General features: G+C 48.7%; 1 protein-coding gene across 2 annotated transcripts in view; it reads left to right on the forward strand.

Annotated features, from left to right (window-relative positions):
* Positions 1–6,582: 6,582 nt before the first annotated feature.
* Positions 6,583–21,677, forward strand: part of LOC140076938 (inositol-trisphosphate 3-kinase C-like) — a 33,036-nt gene continuing 17,941 nt past the window's right edge. Inside the window, exons 1-2 of one of the 2 annotated variants that reach the window (XM_072123742.1) lie at positions 6,583–7,046; positions 7,098–8,297. In XM_072123742.1, the coding sequence (XP_071979843.1) occupies positions 6,651–7,046; positions 7,098–8,297 (1,596 nt within the window). In that variant the 5' untranslated portion in view covers positions 6,583–6,650. Of the gene's footprint in view, positions 8,298–21,677 lie in introns of both variants that reach the window. The other variant, XM_072123741.1, reaches the window with a different exon arrangement.

The raw sequence follows: 21,677 nt of genomic DNA on the forward strand, positions 1-21,677 counted from the left end.
ACCATAACTAAGCACAATACATAAATACAGCACCATAACTAAGCACAATACATAAATACAGCACCATAACTAAGCACAATACATAAATACAGTACCAGAACTGAACCTAATACATAAATACAGAACCAGAACGGAGCATGATACGTAAATACAGTACCAGGACCGAGCATGATACATAAATACAGCACCAGAACCGAGCATGATACATAAATACAGCACCAGAACCGAGCATGGTACATAAAACAGCACCAGAACCGAGCATGGTACATAAATACTGCAACAGGACAGAGGACGATGCATTAATACAGGACCAGAACGGAGCATAATACATAATACAGCACCAGGACCGAGGATGATACATAAATACAGCACCAGGACCGAGCACGATACATAAATACAGCACCAGAGCCGAGCACAATACATAAATACAGCACCAGGACCAAAAAAATGGTGGTCTATAAATCAATAAAATATTATAGAATTATGGCTAGGGGGAGCAAACTGCATGCGACGCTATGCTGTCACTGTAAATTGCTAATTTTTAACCTAGAGTCTTAAAGGGATCCTCCATATTAATTTGGTGACATCTTACATCCATCTTGTTGGTTGATATCTGTATAAGCAGTGATGCCCGTGTAATGCCGGCGGTGCTGACTACTGGTGCATGTGATTGATTGGAAATCCTGACGATTGAGCCGTATTTTGCAATATGTGAGGATTTGGAGTACACTGTGTTTATTGTGTTTATCTGTCAGATCGCACTTCCTTCCTGTCGGAGGAGACGCACGTAAGAGTCCTGCTTAATTCATGTCAGTGTCAGTGTCTGAGCTCACTACATGTTATCAGGAAGTGTAATAGAGAGTTCTCTCTGCTTTCACATATTCCCCCGTACGAGACTTTATTCAAATCTTCATGTTTTTTTTCCATGTTGCCGTAATATGGTGTTTGCATAATTCCCATATAGCTATACAACCAATGGGGGGGGGGGAAGCTGAGTCATAGCGGAATTTCAAGGGTAATAAGACCCTTGCAGAAAGCAGAGTTAAAGGGCTTGTCCACTTTCAGCAAATAATTGATATGGTTTGTGTAATGAGAAGTGCTCGTGCACCCGCGCTTCCATCACATCACATGGACAGATTCTATAGAACCCTTCCATAGCAGGACAGCAAGCAGAGATCTAGAAAAACCGTGAGGAATTGATACAGAATGTATATTGGGTAAATGTATAACTTTTCCTTACACAAACAATGCCAATTATATGCTGAAAGTGGACAACCCCTTTAGATCAGGAAATTGCAGAAGGGACTCCTTGCATCATATAGCACTGTGATTGGTGCGTTATGGCCATTCACATACGAACTATTGGATTCTGGGAATCTGGGATTCACGTCCGGACTATGGTCATGAGCTGCCGGTCTCCTCCTAAATGGCAGAGCAGCCGACTCCATGTCTTCTTCGGTGAAATATTACATTTCCCATTAAATGTTCTGCTGTTCCTCTGTTATTCCTCTTGGATATGTATAAATAAATCAACAACTGTGCGTTATTATGTATATTGTCATATGGGCGTGTCTCTACACGGGTCTGAAATTATTGGTGCAGGGAAATTCCTCAAAACAATGTCACCCAGTTGGCAACTTATTCAGAACTTTCTAGTCGGAATAACAGAAGAACAGCCCAAAACTGTAGGTAAAAACTCTAGATTTTTTTTTATTATGGGAAATGCTGTAGTGTAGAAAGACTTTTAGAATATTGAGAAGTGGTTGAATGCGCCAGATCCTCTTCAGCGCGCATGCGCAGTAGCTCCAGCTTCGCAGATGAGCACGTACAGCAAAGACGGAGCTACTGAGCATGTGCAAAACTCCAGCTCTGCAACGTGTTGCGCACTGAAGAGGAGCTGGTAGGCGGCGTTGATCCAGGTTATTGGGGCGTGGAATAACCTGTACTCCCTCTACAGGACACGGTTTTTCCACGCCCCAGTAGCCTCTGATGCACATTCACATAAACATAAAAAATTCTAAGGGGTTGCACTTTATAAAATAATTTATTTTAAAAAAATGATAGGTATTTATGTCATGGCAACAACCCACCATGTGATCTATCTTATTAGGTAAGAGGCTCCTCCACGCCCCAGTAGCCTCCAGCGCTAATTTACATAAACATAAAAATTTGAATTCTAAGGGATTAAACTTTATTAAATGATTAAATAAAAAAAAAAATAGGTATAAATGTTATTTCAGAAACCTACCATGGGATCTACCTTATTTGGAAGATTCCGCATTTAAGAAGATTTAAGCATTTTGAGGGGGAACAACCCTCTTGGGGGGTAGCCTGGAAACGCGTCAACCTGCTCATGTCCAATAAACGTGATGATTTCTACCCTTGTATGACCTGTTCATATTTTGGATCCTTTGGGGCGCAGGTATTACACTTTTAGTTTGCCTTTTCAAAGTTGGCCATTGTCTAGTTTTCTGCAGTGTTCCCTGAGTTATCACCTGAATCCAGATGTGAAAGTTGTGGCTTTGTTAAAGCTTCCCCTGACCAGGCGTAGAAATGAGCTTAGAACTGATTGCGATTACAGGCGGTCCCCTACTTAAGGACACCCGACTTACAGACAACCCATAGTTACAGACAGACCCCTGTGACCTCTGGTGACCTCTTTGGATGTTACTATAGTCCCAGGCTGCAATGATCAGCTGTAAGGTGTCTGTAATGAAGATTTATTGATAATCCTTGGTCCCATTACAGCAAAAAAATGTTTAAACTCCAATTGTCACTGGGGCAAAATTTTTTTTGGTCTGGATCTACAATTATAAAATATACGGTTTCCACTTACATACAAATTCAACTTAAGAACAAACCTCCGGTCACTATCTTGTACGTAACCCGGGCACTCCCTGTATTGGAGTCCAAACGCCACATGTGTCAATAAGGAAAAAACTGCTAAGATACATCTGACCAACAGAAAAGCCAAGAAAAATCCCAAAAAACAGATGGACACAGCCGGACGTGTGATACATGTGCCTCTTACTCGCGACCCTTAATAATGGAAGAATAATAGTACTAAAAATAATATTTTATAATATAGAATTGATAATTTTGGTTCGACTTGAGAACTTATCTTACACCAGTCACCAAGTCATTTCTATATTTTAATTCTATATTATTTCTGTGTTAATTACCAAGTCTTATGGCTGACAATGACATTCTCCATGATCTTAATAGTGGAAAACAAACCAGACTGAGTCGAAACCAGTACCATACCGTGGAAAAATGGCGTCAGACACTATTAGTACGTTAATGCTGTAATTACTTCCTATTATCCCCCACTTATTATGGGGTTCGGACATCCGGCGTTATAATGTTTAGGTATCAGTCATGATTCGCGTTGTAGTATCTGCCCCAGGGGCAGCAGTGATACAACGCATCAGGACTATTCCTGGCAGCGTCACATTAATGTGAGTCACATATCAGCTGCTGACAAGCATGAAGAGTCACGCCTGTGTCACACATCAGTGCAGCCATAATACGTCCCCAGCTGGGATTGTGTCACTAGTGTGTAACATGGAGCTGCCGCGTCATGTGTTATTGTGTGCAATGCCGCACGCCCTCACCAGGAAGCCATTTTACCATCTAGTCATATTTTAAGGCCCCCCCCCCCCTGATGTTTACCTTATTTTATAGTTATTCTCTCCCCTCAGGAAACCAAGAACATTAGGCTTTTTGTAGTCAGGAGGATTTCCCACATTATGTCACTAATATAGTAAATCTTAGACTGAAGTGGTATATGTGTTCATCATCATGCGTCTGTTTCCTGATCGCTGGCGGCCATTTTGATATGAGTGTCATGTGTAGTGCGGCCATATTGCTTGTGAATATTGTATACGCTGTCACTTTGTTATACATAATACATAATAGTCCATTTACATTGTTGTAGGAGAGGGGGTTACATCTGGCAAGTAATATGGCTGCACTACCTGTTACCAAGTTTACAAAAATGGCCGCCGGACTGCTGACTGGAAAAACACCAGATGGGACTTCTACATTAACACACCTTATAGCCATCTCCGTCATCTACAGGCTACTCCGCTGCTAGGGCCGGTCCTGCTTTCTATATTTAAAAGAAACCTGTCAGGGCAATTCGGGACATTATGGACCAGTGGTTTCATATCCAAAATATCCCTGTATGATTTTTAAGTGAAGTAGAAGTAGTGGAGTACTGTATTCAACTATCTATGTCGGCACTATAGAGATAAATAGAGTAGCGGACGCATGTGCAACTGGCGCCTCAGACCCAGTTCACCACTGGGACATGCACTGATTATCAAGTTATCCCCTATCCACACAATTGATGTGGCTGGACAACCCCTTTAATATTCATAGACTTGATTTCTGTCTATAGGACTGGTAATCAGTATCTGTGGGGGTCCGGCATAGCGATGTACAGTGCATAGTGCCTTCCTCTTTTGGCTCTGTCCCCTATATAGGTTCCGATCCCCTCCAAGTGCTGGAATCAGTGCAGAATTGGGGTGTCTGACCCCCATCTCATGTTACTAATGACCTATACTGATTCCAGGTTCCAGAAAACCTCCTGTAAAGGAGTATTACCATTTTACACAAAGGATATACTATAAAGTTGTGATAGTTGTGGGTCTAATATCAGCTGCTATTTGAGCCATAAGGCAGGGGATTTGCATCAATTATATAGGTTCTGGTACAAGAATTGTATATATGTCCCAATACTTCCCCAAAATATAATACGGCAGCCCTCCTTATGTGTATGGCCAGTGGCTTAATGAGATTTGGCTCCTTTCCTACAAAATGTTAGGGGACTTCAAAGCCGCTGCGCTAATCATGGCTTTTTGTCTATGTCCCTCCAGGCACATCCTGCTTATTACGGTCCTGAGGATCTCCTCAAATTACATCCATTTTCTTTCTTTGCTCTTGTTTGATGATCTTCATTCCAGTAGATTTTCATGTATCCTGGTAGACCCACTGAAGAGTTTTCCAGGAGATAAGCTGCGCCCCAGGTTATGGGCCCGAAAATGATGGTTCTTTTCCTGTTTTATCACATTCTTTACTATCTATCTGCCCACGGATAGACATTAGAAATGTTTTGGATGTATCCCTGAGGAGATCTCAATAATGTCTTCCTCATAGTTACCGGTAAATAGTTGCAGAGAACCGCAATTCTTCCTGCATAGCTTTTTCCTCACAATGATCTTAATTATTTTAGGATTGTCCCTAAATTATAGAAACTATAATGGAAAATTTGAGTCATAAAAAACTATGCGATAGTGGATATACCCAGGATGTTTTGGGTTCAGTTCTGATTTAAAGGAAACCTGAACCCAAAAGATTGAGACCTCTAAACCATAAACATGACTTTATGTAACTGGAGGTTATGGGCCCAAATATATATAGATCACCCCTGTGGGTTGCCTTGAGAAATCAAGGTGCAGTGGTTCTGTGAGTGCGCTGCAATGGGTCAGAATAAGCCTACAGCACATGCCCAGTGTGCCTGGTGAAGCTGATAGCATAGAGGTGAGATAGTGCTGGAGATACTAAGCCCCATCAGTATAGGCTACCTTCACACGACCATAGGGGCACGTGTATACGGTCACAATCTTGGGGCCATACATACGTCCCCCATAGGTCGGCAATGGGCGCCCGGAGTGATTTGGTGCTGCAATGGAGAGGGGACGTGTCACCACTCTTCCTCTCCATCGCGGCGAACATTTGCCTGCCGGTTCATGTGAATGTAGCCTATAGGGGGGCTTTATACTGCCCTCATTTTTACCAAACAAAAACTCTAAAGCCACTTTCACACCGTCCGTATTTTACCAGTATTTCATATCAGTATTTGAAAGCCAAAATAAGAAGTGGAATATCCGGGATCTACGCCAGTCCCTGGTTGAAGTACATAAAAATTTGTAGCACACACCGTCCCAGATACTGCAGAGTTTTTCCACAGACAGTCACCTGCTAACTTTTTACCTGAATTTTTTACCGTTTTTTTCCTGGGTATTCACTGCCTGACTAGACTGCCTGCTGTTGTGCATTGGTAAGGGGTGAAGGGGGCACTAACCATGCAGTGCCCACCACATTCTTAGGATTGGGCCCTAGTATATTTATACACATATATACCAGACATATAATGTGAGTATCCCTAATGATGACATCATTTATCACAATTTATACATAGAAACTTGCAATAACAAAAAAAAAAACATTGCCTCGTATAAAGAAACCGCATAGTGTGAATGGGTTGCGCTTTACACGTCATAAAAACGTTAAACAACTTCCACTGTTTGCAGGCAGCGGTTAACACTCCGTGTTATTTCTGTTTCTCCACAGATAAGACTCTAGGACGTGTTTTAGAGATAAAATCTCCCTGGAATGAGGAAGAAAACCCTGAAAAATAAAAACTGCAGCGACATTTTTTTTTCCACGGACTATTTAAATAAAAGCCACTACGATGCGGAGGGATACTTTTTGTAAAGTTGTAAAATAAAAGTTGGCGTTGCGCAGTGATACACTCCGCTGAATGCGTTGCCTGGCGCCGGACAGCGCCCACTAGCCCCTGATTGGTGGGTTGCCGTGTGACGTTACGCAGAAGGAGGGGATAGCGCTGCTCAACGGTGACTGTGATGGGACAAAACTATTCTGATCGCGCAGCCCAGGCTGCTGTAGGGTTCTCCTCCGCCGGAGAGTGGAAGAAGCGCCTCAGAATCCCGAGGAGGCGGAGAAGGGAAGACAAAAGCCGGGCTGAGGAGCTACCCGGGGGGCAGAGGACGGGAAGGGGACGGCGGCAGCCTCGTGCTGGAAGTACAGCGCTGAGTGTAGAGCAGACGGGGATAGAGAGCACACTATCAGCGGACAGAGGAGGCAGGGGTGAGAGTACACAACAGCCGAGTACAGCACAGGGTATACAGCAGCCGTATACACAGAGTACGGCGCAGAGTATACAGCAGTCCTATACACAGAGTACAGCGCAGAGTATACATCAGTCCTATACACAGGGTACACATCAGCCGTATACACAGAGTACAGCACAGGGTATACAGCAGCCCCATTGTAGCCATAGCCTGGTACCTAGTACAGCACAGGGTATACAGCAATCCTATACACAGAGTACAGCACAGAGTATATATCAGCCGTATACACAGAGTACAGCACAGAGTATATATCAGCCGTATACACAGAGTGCAGTGCAGGGTATACAGCAGTCCTATACACAGAGTACAGCACAGCATATACAGCAGCCCCATAGTAGCCATAGCCTGGTACCTAGTACAGCGCAGGGTACACAAGGAGACCCAAGACCTGGATCAGATTCAGCGGATTTAACCCCTGCCCTTCCAGGAGGTGAACAGAGCCCGTTGTGTACCCTTGAAGGTACAGCACCGAGTACACCAACTGCTGCAGCCCCTGACATGAGACTGGATGGGCAGGGAGGGCGGCTCAGAAGGGATATGTCCAAGTGCGATGCCGCCATGAATACCGGAAAAGAGAGAGTTTGGCTGGAAGACGGTGGGAAGAAGATGTTGGGGTCACCTGGTGACTGGGGGGCAGATGCAGAGCGGCCTGTAGAGGGCGCCGGCCAGGCGGTAGTGATCAGTAGGATGAGTGAAGTTTCGGAGACTCTGGACCTCTCCGGCAGTAACTGGAGAAGTGAGAAGAGACTCCACCAATCGATGAAGCACCATGGAGTCTGTGCCGGATCCCCCGGAGAAGTCTCTGGATCGTCCTGTGATCGGCTCTTATCACGCGTTACCATCTCTGTGTCTGGGACTGATCACAAAGTGGGCTCCAGCTGCGCCCCCCATCATTGTCCTGTGGAGGAGCTATGGAGCGGCGACTCTGGAATTGGCAGCCTAAAATTAACCATTACTCCCCCGGATACAGACTATTCCCCCAAATCACCCGGAGACACTCTACTAAGCAGAAGGGGCCCCCCTTTCCTTATGAACGCTGATAGCCCCGCTTATACCATCCCCCGACTCATCGTCACCCGAGATGTCAGTCCCAAACGCTGCGTCCCTCCATCTCTGTCCCCCCAGTTCAATGAATCGGGGTTCAGCCTGGACGTTCCCACCTCGGGCGAGGCAGAGTCGCCCTGTTCGGACAGCGGCTGCGGGGGGTCCCCGGTGCCTTCCCTTTTTCTACGCAAGTTGTCCAGTTCCTCCGGTCTCTCATCGGCTTCATCCTTCGAAGAATCTGAAGACGACTTCATCAGCAGCGACCTGGAGCCTAGTGGGTTAATGGTCTGCGGCCTGGACGAGCAAGGGGCATCTGTAAGTACAGGACGGAGATTGGGGGGCGGGGGTGGGGGGTCTGCGATTTCTTGGTTATTGATCTTTTGAAAAACTACATCTCCCAGTATTCTCTGGCTGCCGGGAATTCTGGGGGTTGTAGTTCCCAAACTGCTAAGTTATGTCTCTAGCAATAGGACTGATGTTTCCTTGGGCTCTCCTAAAGTTGCTGTGACTTCGTGATCACATGATTACTTGCTGTCATGTGACTCCCCCCCTCCATAGGAAGAGCTGGTGGTCTCCCTAACCTGGAACATCGCAAACCAATTGAAGTTAGAAGTTGTCCCAGGCATCATCTAACATAGTCTGTAGCGCAGTACACTATGGCCCCCATGGCTATACAGGTGGGGCCGTCCCTCCAGACTCTTGTCCACTGAGGTTTGGTTGCTTGCAGGATTCACTGGACCAAACCCAGAATCACTGACCTGAGTTCAGCAGGTTCATTAGGTCACTCTAGGTTCGGTCAGGTAAATCCCGGAAGAGCAGGAAAGGTTCCTGTTGGACTCGCTCATGGTCTGCGTCATCCGGTGCTTGTCGGCCGTCATTACTGTAAAGACAAGTATGCAGGGACCCGGACTCCCTGCATCCTATTCATCCCACTGATTGATCCATGAAACATGGCGGGTATATGGTCCATATTTCATGAACCAAACTGAACCCAGTCTCATCCTTAACCTGCACTAGAGAAATCCGGTTATATGGCTGAGCACCTCGTCTGATGCATCTTACAATCCTGGCACCCCCTCCATACACATGCACGCTCAGCTCATCCAAGTATGCATGTGTTCTGAATGGTTAAGGGGAGTAAGCCACTGCCAGCCTCCTCTCATGTTGGCTAAAGGAGTAGACTTATTAAAGGGGTTGGGGTCCAGCAGATGTTTGTGGTGTGTCCTACATAATAGATGGTCCTTTTACAAAATATCCATTGTCCTCCCCCTAGCCGGACCCCCCCCACCCCTCTCGTGTCCAGCTGTATTGTCCTCCTCTTAGCCGGGCCCCCCACCCCTCTCGTGTCCAGCTGTATTGTCCTCCTCCTAGCCGGGCCCCCCACCCCTCTCGTGTCCAGCTGTATTGTCCTCCTCCTAGCCGGGCCCCCCACCCCTCTCGTGTCCAGCTGTAGTGTCCTCCTCCTAGCCGGGCCCCCCACCCCTCTCGTGTCCAGCTGTAGTGTCCTCCTCCTAGCCGGGCCCCCCACCCCTCTCGTGTCCAGCTGTACTGTCCTCCTCTTAGTCAGGCCCCCCACCCCTCTCGTGTCCAGCTGTATTGTCCTCCTCCTAGCCGGGCCCCCCACCCCTCTCGTGTCCAGCTGTATTGTCCTCCTAGCCGGGCCCCCCACCCCTCTCGTGTCCAGCTGTACTGTCCTCCTCTTAGTCGGGCCCCCCACCCCTCTCGTGTCCAGCTGTATTGTCCTCCCCCTAGCCGGGCCCCCCACCCCTCTCGTGTCCAGCTGTATTGTCCTCCTCCTAGCCGGGCCCCCCACCCCTCTCGTGTCCAGCTGCCATGGTCGGGGCAGTCTCCGCCCCGGTGCCGGTGCTGAGGATGTTCTGTCTCGCTCCGCGTGTGGCGTTGGGGCAGGGTACAGCCTGTTTTGTGTGATAAGAATAGAAATCCGTGGCTGGTTTTTATTGTCTCCTCCAGTTATTTACACGCTGCTAAAAATACCGCGGGGAAACGCACCCGTCCCTCACCTCGGACGCTATTTTCAGAGTTACTTGGAAAAACCTGTTCTTGAAACACTGGGCGCGGATGTGTGAATCAGTTAATCCCTCTCCCAGTGGCACCCTAATCCTCCGACACGTCCTGCTTACACAGGAGTAATCCCACCCATTGTGTAGTTATATAAGGGAACAGACAACATTGGGGGTGGGATTTAAAGGGATGCTCCACCTAAGTGATAAGATGTATAATGGATATCCATGACCCGTGCGTCTGAATCCGCTGCAACATCTCGGACCTAATCGTTAGGTTACAGTGTATCGCTTTAGGTAAGTCCATTCATGCACAGCAAGCAGAGATCCTAATTTTTGCTTTGAGCTTCTTGTGTAAAACATTAGGTATGTACCCCCCCCCCCCCCACCATCTATAGGGCCGCTCACATCAACCTATGAGGCCCCAGACCTTAATGGTCGTGATCAGTCTGATCAGTGATCTGTATGGATGTCTGTCTCGGGGGGGGGGGCGGGGTTGGGGGGGTTCTGATGTTTTAGACTTTCACAGGGTCTACCAGCAGTTTTGACCATACATTTTGATCTGCGTGTGTGTTGTTAGTAGCAGGACTGTGAAAAGTGGATTTATATTCCAGGATTGCAGCTGTATTTGGAGCAGTGGGGGGAGTCTCCTCACACTGTTGTGTTCTTAAATTGCTACAATGCTCTCCAATCCCTCCCCTTTGCTGTCATATCTAACCAGAAGCCCGATACTGCTCTTACCTGGAGCCAAAGGGAGTAGATGTGCTGTGCTCAGTAAAGAGATACTACACCAGTGCAGCAGAACACTCCAAGTTCAGCTATAATCCTGGAATATAAATCAATTTTCACAGTTCTGCTTCTACTAACAAAACGTGGTTAGATATTACAGCGGAGGGGGGAGGTGCAGTGTAGTTAAGAATGCAGCAGTGTTGGGAGACTCCCCCACTGCTTTAAGTCCAGCTGCAATCCTGGAATATAAATCCTTTTTTTATCACAGTCCTGCTGCTACTATCAGCTCACAACATTACACAGATCTCCAGGGTCTTGTCTGCAGTTTAGTATGGTCAGAGCTGCTGGTAGAATAGATCATCTCTACTGATGTCCCTCCATGTTGGGGAAAATGTATCTTCATAATACATTGTATCTGATGCTACGTGTAGGGGAGGGGGGATTTTTGTGGGTGATCTCGGCGTCGGGTCTACCTACACGTGTCGGGGTGTGCAGTCACTTTCTCCTGTTTCCTGTCTTCTGCTTCTGTTTTTTTTTATTTTCCGCTTGTTGCTTCGTCTTCTTGTTTTGTCGCTGCACTGCTCTTTCCACGTGGCCCCCGTCTTGTCATTGCTGGGAACCGACTATTCTTATAATTACATGTCAGCCATGGATTGATATGAATGCTATGGGTCTGGCACATTTACACGTGTTACACTACACTTAAAGGGGTTGTCCAGCTCCCGTGGCCTAAGAATTTACACTGACCGCCACGGATGGGATGAGACTCTGCACAGCGGAGAATACAGTGCGGCTTCTAAATTAGGCTGCAATACCATAGACAAACTGAAAACAAGTGTGGCGCTGTTTTCCAGGACTGTATGTACCTGATACTGCCGGGGGGTGTCTGCTGCACCCTCATTGCCTAATCTGGATCATCAGAGTCCTGTATTGGGCCACGTTCTCTGTGTTCCCATAAACAATCACTTATCTTACCAATTGTTTTGGCTGCTTCTCCGTATTGACCTCGAGTCTAATAACATGGAATTTTAGGCTCCCCCGATACAGATATGTTTTAGAACTTTGTTTTATAGTCAGTGATTTAGGGGTTAATTTCCTAGAATCAAAGGAAACCAGGGACATTACTCGTTGATCCAGGGACCGGGACTGTGGGACCGGCTTATATCTGTTATTCATGGCCTCCTCCCTTCCAAAATCAATTAATGAGCTAGAAGGACTCTGGGGGTGTTACCAGAGCTCCTTAGTGCTGCAGCTTCACGGACTGTTACACTGTGAAGGAGCAATTCCACTAACCTCTGTGTGTGATTACATCAGGCAGAGTGGGAGGGGATGCTGATGGAGCAGGGTAAGGGGGGCAGAGTAACAGCCTGTGAAGTTGTAGCACAGAGGGGCTCTGGTAACACCTCCTGAGCCCCTGTGGCTCATTAGTATAATTTTATAGTTGATTTTAGAAGGAAGAAGGCCATGGATAAGTAATATAAAGAGATGACCACAGTCCCGGTCCCTGGATCTATGAGTCATGTCCCGGGTTTGTCAGGATGGATTCTTTATGGTTGATTTTTTTTGCCCGTAGGTTTTTGTTTGAATGACTTATGTTGAATGAGTATAAACTGCAATACCACCCAAAGCCTGCAGACTAGGGAGGCGCCACTAATGGAGGGAGATAGGAGCAACACTCCTGCTGCAGAGCACAAAGCATTGGAGGAGGTGGAGGGATGTATGGAGACATATGGATACAGGTCGCTCGCAGTGGAGGAGGAGGGGGATGTATGGAGACATATGGATACAGGTTGCTCTCAGTGGAGGAGGAGGAGGGGGATGTATGGAGACATATGGATACAGGTCGCTCTCAGTGGAGGAGGAGGAGGGGGATGTATGGAGACATATGGATACAGGTCGCTCGCAGTGGAGGAGGAGGAGGGGGATGTATGGAGACATATGGATACAGGTCGCTCTCAGTGGAGGAGGGGGATGTATGGAGACATATGGATACAGGTCGCTCTCAGTGGAGGAGGGGGATGTATGGAGACATATGGATACAGGTCGCTCTCAGTGGAGGAGGTGGAGGGATGTATGGAGACGTATGGATACAGGTCGCTCTCAGTGGAGGAGGAGGAGGGGGATGTATGGAGACATATGGATACAGGTCGCTCTCAGTGGAGGAGGAGGAGGGGGATGTATGGAGACATATGGATACAGGTCGCTCTCACTGTAGGAGGAGGAGGGGGATGTATGGAGACCTATGGATACAGGTCGCTCGCAGTGGAGGAGGAGGGGGATGTATGGAGACATATGGATACAGGTTGCTCTCAGTGGAGGAGGAGGGGGATGTATGGAGACATATGGATACAGGTCGCTCTCAGTGGAGGAGGAGGAAAGGATGTATGGAGATGCATGGATACAGGTCGCTCTCAGAGGAGGAGGAGGGGGATGTATGGAGACATATGGATACAGGTCGCTCTCAGTGGAGGAGGAGGAGGGGGATGTATGGAGACATATGGATACAGGTCGCTCTCAGTGGAGGAGGAGGAGGGGGATGTATGGAGACATATGGATACAGGTCGCTCGCAGTGGAGGAGGAGGAGGGGGATGTATGGAGACATATGGATACAGGTCGCTCGCAGTGGAGGAGGAGGAGGGGGATGTATGGAGACATATGGATACAGGTCGCTCGCAGTGGAGGAGGGGGATGTATGGAGACATATGGATACAGGTCGCTCGCAGTGGAGGAGGAGGGGGATGTATGGAGACATATGGATACAGGTTGCTCTCAGTGGAGGAGGAGGAGGGGGATGTATGGAGACATATGGATACAGGTCGCTCTCAGTGGAGGAGGGGGATGTATGGAGACATATGGATACAGGTCGCTCGCAGTGGAGGAGGAGGAGGGGGATGTATGGAGACATATGGATACAGGTCGCTCGCAGTGGAGGAGGAGGAGGGGGATGTATGGAGACATATGGATACAGGTCGCTCGCAGTGGAGGAGGGGGAGGGGGATGTATGGAGACATATGGATACAGGTCGCTCGCAGTGGAGGAGGAGGAGGGGGATGTATGGAGACGTATGGATACAGGTCGCTCTCAGTGGAGGAGGGGGATGTATGGAGACATATGGATACAGGTCGCTCTCAGTGGAGGAGGAGGAGGGGGATGTATGGAGACATATGGATACAGGTCGCTCTCAGTGGAGGAGGAGGAGGGGGATGTATGGAGATGCATGGATACAGGTCGCTCTCAGAGGAGGAGGAGGGGGATGTATGGAGACATATGGATACAGGTTGCTCTCAGTGGAGGAGGAGGAGGGGGATGTATGGAGACATATGGATACAGGTCGCTCGCAGTGGAGGAGGAGGAGGGGGATGTATGGAGACCATATGGATACAGGTCGCTCGCAGTGGAGGAGGGGGAGGGGGATGTATGGAGATGCATGGATACAGGTCGCTCTCAGTGGAGGAGGAGGAAAGGATGTATGGAGATGTATGGATACAGGTCGCTCTCAGTGGAGGAGGGGGGTGTATGGAGACATATGGATACAGGTCGCTCTCAGTGGAGGAGGTGGAGGGATGTATGGAGACGTATGGATACAGGTCGCTCTCACTGGAGGAGGAGGAGGGGGATGTATGGAGACATATGGATACAGGTCGCTCTCAGTGGAGGAGGAGGAGGGGGATGTATGGAGACATATGGATACAGGTCGCTCTCACTGGAGGAGGAGGAGGGGGATGTATGGAGACATATGGATACAGGTCGCTCTCAGTGGAGGAGGAGGAGGGGGATGTATGGAGACATATGGATACAGGTCGCTCTCAGTGGAGGAGGGGGATGTATGGAGACGTATGGATACAGGTCGCTCTCACTGGAGGAGGAGGAGGGGGATGTATGGAGACATATGGATACAGGTCGCTCTCAGTGGAGGAGGAGGAGGGGGATGTATGGAGACATATGGATACAGGTCGCTCGCAGTGGAGGAGGAGGAGGGGGATGTATGGAGACCATATGGATACAGGTCGCTCGCAGTGGAGGAGGAGGAGGGGGATGTATGGAGACATATGGATACAGGTCGCTCTCACTGGAGGAGGAGGAGGGGGATGTATGGAGACGTATGGATACAGGTCGCTCGCAGTGGAGGAGGGGGATGTATGGAGACATATGGATACAGGTCGCTCGCAGTGAATGGAGTTGGAAGAAATTCCTTAGTTCTGTGTCAGAAATTCCTGTCCCGGCAGAACAAACAGCAGGGTGTGATCTACCCACCTTCAGGGGAGGCGACTGATACTCCAGCAGCCGCTTCCCCAGGTCTAGGTTAACCCTTTACTGACCTGAGAACCAACTCCGTATTACAGGTGGGGGGGTCCATCCATCATCACGTGAACTTTCTAAAGCTTTTAGTCCCAAGGATCAAAGGATGATGGCTGAACTGCAATGCCGAACAAAGACACAATACAGTGTTTGGCGCTGTTCTTGATAAGGATTGTTGAAAATGTAACATCCCCTTTAAGGTATAGGGATTGGCTGGTGATACTACAGCACCCAGTATCCGCGGCACCAGTTGGGACTTCTGTATGTAGAAATCGAAAAAATAATTGGGTGCAAATAATTCAGTGTCCACAATGCAACCCCCCGTCCGCTCCCCTGTAGACCTCGCTATGGTTTCCTTTATAATCCCACTGTGTCCCTAGATGCCTCGGGAGCGCGGTGTGGATATTTAATCTTCCTATCTGTCTCCATGAGAGGAGTTAATCTCATGTAGGTGGAGGGCTGCGGGCGCGCGGTGAGCACTGGGGACTTGCCAGGTGACTATACTTAAATTTCGTGGTGGGCTTGGACATGATTTACATTTTGGGTTTCTGGGATCAACCATCAACCCAAATGTTTGCCCCGGAACTTGTCTAAACCCGATTCATGCGAATCTAGAATCTGGAGCATTCCCTCTGGGCTCTGCACATTGCTGACACCCGACTTTCATGTCCATAGGGTCACGTGGAGGGGGTCAGAGGTTTAGGGTCTTGTCAACCATTGCACATGGCAAGTTTTTGACTATTTTTACTTGTGAATGTGTTATAGTTTGGTTTTTAATATCCTCAGATTTTTCGGATACGCGTTAAATCTACGGCGTCTCGATTCAACCTGTAAATTCTGTTTCCTATATGTGTTCCATCGGGTTCCGGTTATGCAAATGCCAGGACGGCCATCTTCCAAAATTTACATGTCAGGAAGACGGAAGTGACCCGCAGCTTTTTGGATACAAGGGCACGGGGTCACCGAATTTTGCTTTCTCTAACCCCTTTGAGCCGTGTTTGCTCCGAGTCTTCATCTTTCCCCCGTTGACCTCTCTCCCTGACCTGAACTTGCAGGACCACAGGTCGTTTACCTGGACTGGGGCAGGTGTGCAGGAGGTCAGGGGTTAACCAGTTACATCGACACTCACACAGTGTTTTTTTTTCTCCTCTGTCATGGAAAAATTCTCCTGGGGGTTGCAGTTACTGAGCAACTTCCCAACGTCAGCAGCCGCCCCTCCCCTCTGCCAGCGGTGATTGTGTTTTCGGAGCGCACGCCGCAGCCCAGACCGGCGTGTGCCCCCCGTCATGTAGAAGAGCTTCCCCGGACGCGTCTTACTATAGTGAGTCATACCTGTTACACCTGCGGCTCTCCAGCTGGTGGGAGACTACAACACCCAGCATTGTCCCGCCTGCTGCAGAGCCATAGGTTGGCTTCTTAGTGGTGGATATTGTTTTGCCTGTTTAGATGTAGGACATAGTAGTGTGCAGTCTTCATTGATCCCCGGGGGGGGGGGGGTACATTTAGCCTCAGACTTGGCGCAGGCGCTATAGTGCAGGTGCTATAGTGCAGGTGCAATGGTGCAGGTTGTTTCCGGCTTTCATATTGAGCTTTTCCTTCTATAGAAAGTTCTTGTATAGAAGATGTGAGCAGCCCATGGACCTATACATTATCTCTGCACCAGTATAAAGGGGGGAATTTTGACACAAATTAAGTGACCCCCCCCCCCATGGCCCTTTTATATACATTCTAAAAGCGGTGATCAGAAATCGTTACGGCTGTCCTGGCGCTCCAGGAGTTTTGGATCCGGGCCGCCTGTTATATGGATGACTCTGTAAAGTTTTGGTGGGGCAGGGTCCAAGCCTTGGTCTCGGACTCTCGGGTGCTTCTATGAATACAATGACAATGAGTCCTGCTCCTCCCTCCAGGCCCTGCACCGTGTATTATCCCATGAGTCCTGCTCCTCCCTCCAGACCCTGGACCGTGTATTATCCCATGAGTCCTGCTCCTCCCCTCCAGACCCTGGACCGTGTATTATCCCATGAGTCCTGCTCCTCCCTCCAGACCCTGGACCGTGTATTATCCCATGAGTCCTGCTCCTCCCCTCCAGACCCTGGACCGTGTATTATCCCATGAGTCCTGCTCCTCCCCTCCAGACCCTGGACCGTGTATTATCCCATGAGTCCTGCTCCTCCCTCCAGACCCTGGACCGTGTATTATCCCATGAGTCCTGCTCCTCCCTCCAGACCCTGGACCGTGTATTATCCCATGAGTCCTGCTCCTCCCTCCAGACCCTGCACCGTGTATTATCCCATGAGTCCTGCTACTCCCTCCAGACCCTGGACCGTGTATTATCCCATGAGTCCTGCTCCTCCCTCCAGACCCTGCACCGTGTATTATTATCCCATGAGTCCTGCTCCTCCCCTCCAGACCCTGCACCGTGTATTATCCCATGAGTCCTGCTCCTCCCCTCCAGACCCTGCACCGTGTATTATCCCATGAGTCCTGCTACTCCCTCCAGACCCTGCACCGTGTATTATCCCATGAGTCCTGCTCCTCCCTCCAGACCCTGCACCGTGTATTATCCCATGAGTCCTGCTCCTCCCTCCAGGCCTGCCCCGTGTATTATCCCATGAGTCCCGCTCCTCCCCTCCAGACCCTGCCCCGTGTATTATCCCATGAGTCCTGCTCCTCCCTCCAGGCCCTGCCCCGTGTATTATCCCATGAGTCCTGCTCCTCCCCTCCAGACCCTGCCCCGTGTATTATCCCATGAGTCCTGCTCCTCCCCTCCAGACCCTGCCCCGTGTATTATCCCATGAGTCCCGCTCCTCCCCTCCAGACCCTGCCCCGTGTATTATCCCATGAGTCCTGCTCCTCCCCTCCAGACCCTGCCCCGTGTATTATCCCATGAGTCCTGCTCCTCCCCTCCAGACCCTGCCCCGTGTATTATCCCATGAGTCCCGCTCCTCCCCTCCAGACCCTGCCCCGTGTATTATCCCATGAGTCCTGCTCCTCCCCTCCAGACCCTGCCCCGTGTATTATCCCATGAGTCCTGCTCCTTCCCCTCCAGACCCTGCCCCGTGTATTATCCCATGAGTCCTGCTCCTCCCTCCAGGCCTGGAGCATCTGGATGGCGTTGATGGGTTATCGCCTCCCCTACTGGGTAAATGACAGACATTCGCTCCTAATTCTCATTGGACTCTTGGTCATGTGACTAAGTTGTTTTGTCATCCCTCCGTTTAACCCCTTATATAGCAAGATGTCAATACCTGCCGTAGGCGAGTGACGTGCGCCGGGTGTGGGAATTGTTATAATGCACCCAACAACCTCGTTATTAAAATCCGGTGACTCCGAGGACAGGACAGGGCGTGGGGCTGGGGCTTTGTTTTTTTGTTTTTTTAAATTTTGGTCCTAGAAAAATAATTCTCTGATATGACTGGACCTGACGGCATCACAGGGCAGGATAGCGACGGGTTCGAAACGATATTGACGTCACGTGTTTTACGGTCAGTCCTAAATGACTCCTTGGTGCATGGGTAATTATGGCTTGGGCTCGGTCCCTAATAAGGTGGAAAAAAAACCCATATAATAACCGGATCTATAATTGTCTTCAGAAAATGCGTCATCCGCGGCAGAACCTGCTCCTCGTGTACGTAGAACTTATTCTCGGCTCGTTAAAGCGTAACATGCAAAGCGCGGGGGTTTCCTCAAGCGATCGCGTAACCACAGGACCCTGGGGACCTTATAGAGAGGTCTCACCATCGCTGTCTATAGGGAGGCGTCACCAATGTCGGGTGTATGCACAGTGCGTGTGTGTAAGGGGGGCCCTTGTGGTCTGGCTTGAGCTCTCCCGTGGCTGCGCGGAGCGATCCTCTACGTGGTCGCACATAGTCTCCTCTGATCTTCTCGCCAACCACAACCGGGGCCGCAGTGGAAACAATCTGTCATAACATACATGTCATGAATCACCCGGCACTGCAGGTCCACAAGATCCTCTTGTGAATTGTTTGATTGACCTGACTTCACGTGTCGGGTTGGTGGAAGTTACGTAAACCGAAAATCAAAAAAAAAATTAAAAAAAATTTCAAAATCAAAGGCTTGAACCATTGTGCAACTTTGCTTCTGGCGATTGCAGGCGAGCGGAGACGTGAAGCTGCGCTCCTGTGTATACAGCAGATGAACGCCAGCTGAACCCAGGACGTATTGATCATCAGATGCAGATGGGGCCGTCCTGCTGACTGCTGGTGGTAGCACACGCACGCTTGACTAAGTATGGAGAAACGGATCCGGGAGACTGACAGCGATTTTGTATGTAATGTGTCGTCTTTAGCCTCAGGTAGACAAAAGTTTATAGAACCTTCTTCAAGGTCCATGAATTGAGAACTCTCTAAGCAGAAACTTTATGATCCCACTGTGCTGTGTGCTGACAATGTGCTTACATTATCAGGATACAGGGTTTGTCTGCACTTTTTAATTTACCTTCTGAACATTGCACTAGTGCCTGACACTTGGAAAGGGACATGGGACGGATCAGAGATGATGAGATGCATATAACGCACAATCACAAACTCAGCTCTGCTCTGCTATATGCCTCCCTCCCGGATAAAGGCCTTATCTGCCTGTAGCTTGTAGAGTAAGTCTCTGCACACGGCTGCTTGCTGGCAGGAAGTGCCTGTGTCTGAGCTGGTCTTGTAATGCAGTGGGAGGAGCAGGAGGCAGAGAGCACTGCCGCGTGCAGACAAGAGAAGCTATTCATGAGAACAATCCGACCTTAGACAATTTACGGTCGGCTCCAGGGGCGACCAAAATTATAAAGACCAGGACTGATAGACAGGTTTGAATTATATTTGTTAATAACAGTGATATGGAGAATGTGTTATTTTGTTATCCTGAGTATATTTGAGAATCTTGTCTTTGTGGGAATGTCCCTTTAATGATCTGCGGGCTTGAAAGGAGAAAAGAGTTGTCCAACGCTGGTCTGGTCAGCAATGGGTCACCTTGGGTCATGACTTGCTTGACGTGTAGCTTCATGGGAAAAAGCTTTCACGTCCGGTGGAGATCCCAGTCATCGATCTGTAATTTACTTCCCCTTTAAATAGCTATTGGACATTCACTTTACACAGGGGGGGTGTAAGCATCACTCACTTCTGATGTCGGCTTCAAAATTGTACAAGGATTGGGCATGTTGAAGATCAGCATGCCCAATCACTCTGTCCTCCCATGTTATGTGCCCCAGGAGGACACTGTGGCCTCTGCTGAAGGCTCCGCTGAAGTGTTTGGGCACCTTAATGAAACAGGAGAAGGGTGTGGACCTGGAAACATTGAGCTCTCCAACAAGTCTGTGCACCTCCGTGAATCGAGATTGTAATCCTCTAAATTCGGCACATGGGAATCGGACTACACCCATGTACGGGTTCACACGGGTGGGGTGCTGATGGATTGTCCTGAGGCTGCGTATAATGTTACAGATAGACCAGGGCCGCACGTGTCCACGGGAGACGTCTCCTGGTCATGGTCACGGTGGACGCAAACTCAACAACAAACCATCAGCAGGTGATCGACTCCTAAAGGGAATCTCCATATTCCCTACGTCCCCCCTCCCCCCCGGCCTGTCTGTCCTGCCGATCCCGCTTGTCACCATCTTTTCTTATCTCCGTAACCTGCAAATATTGAATTCTGTATCCAAACAATCGTTTCAACTTTGGCGTCGGATTTCTCTTTTTCTTTCTATCAGTCGGCAAACACCGGCGTCTGTTTGTCAACATTTGCTAAACGATGCGTGCGGTGAGATAAGACATTGTGCGGTACAATAGGGATCTGCTCCTCACCGCGGGAGCCCGACTCTTATACGGCCGCCAGATCTTTGCTCTGTGTCCAGGATTGATCCTAAATGAGATCATTTGTTGTCAGATTTGGTTCTCCTAAAAAAAAAAAAAACCCACGGGGATTGTGTATCTCTATAATAAGCAGCCAAGAGACCTTAGAATCCCGAGTATCCATAAGGGACTGTCTAATGTAAAAAAAAAATTTTTTATCAAACCAGTTGAAATCTCTTGGGCTTGGATTAAAATTGCGTAAAAGTGACACATCTCTGGGTCATAGGAACAACTCTGGCTCCAAATCCCGTGCAAATCCAGTCAAATAATAAAGTTATATCAGTCTGTGACCACCACTAGAGGGCGCCTATTGTACACAGATTCAAATTTCAAACAATACATGCAGGATGGCTCCCTAACGAGTGCCCATAGGACTAATCTCCTCTCGGTGCTGTGGTGGTAGTCACCAATACTTACTTGTGATTGAACCACTGCTTTGATCACACCTATCGATGAGTCTTGCAGAAGTGTCAAAAAGTATAGTGTACGGAGGGAGGTGGGATTTGTCCTCACACTGCTGTGCTCATAGCTCTCTCTGCAGTCCAGGGACAGTCCAGTCCCTAAGCTAAGCTCTGATTGACTTCTGTAGTATTTAAACTGTGTGTGTGTATATATAATATATATATATTTTTTTTTTTTATGGGGCTGTGTAGAATTGCAGTGCTGAGGGATAAGAGCACAGCAGTGTGAGGACACGCTCGGAGAAGCTACAATCTTGGAATGTAAATTCTGCTACGAACCACCTATATAAAGGTAAAATTAAACCGCACTGCAGGGGAGGTTCCCTTAA

The sequence above is a fragment of the Engystomops pustulosus genome, chromosome 9 (genome assembly GCF_040894005.1).
Source record: "Engystomops pustulosus chromosome 9, aEngPut4.maternal, whole genome shotgun sequence".
Taxonomy (NCBI): domain Eukaryota; kingdom Metazoa; phylum Chordata; class Amphibia; order Anura; family Leptodactylidae; genus Engystomops; species Engystomops pustulosus.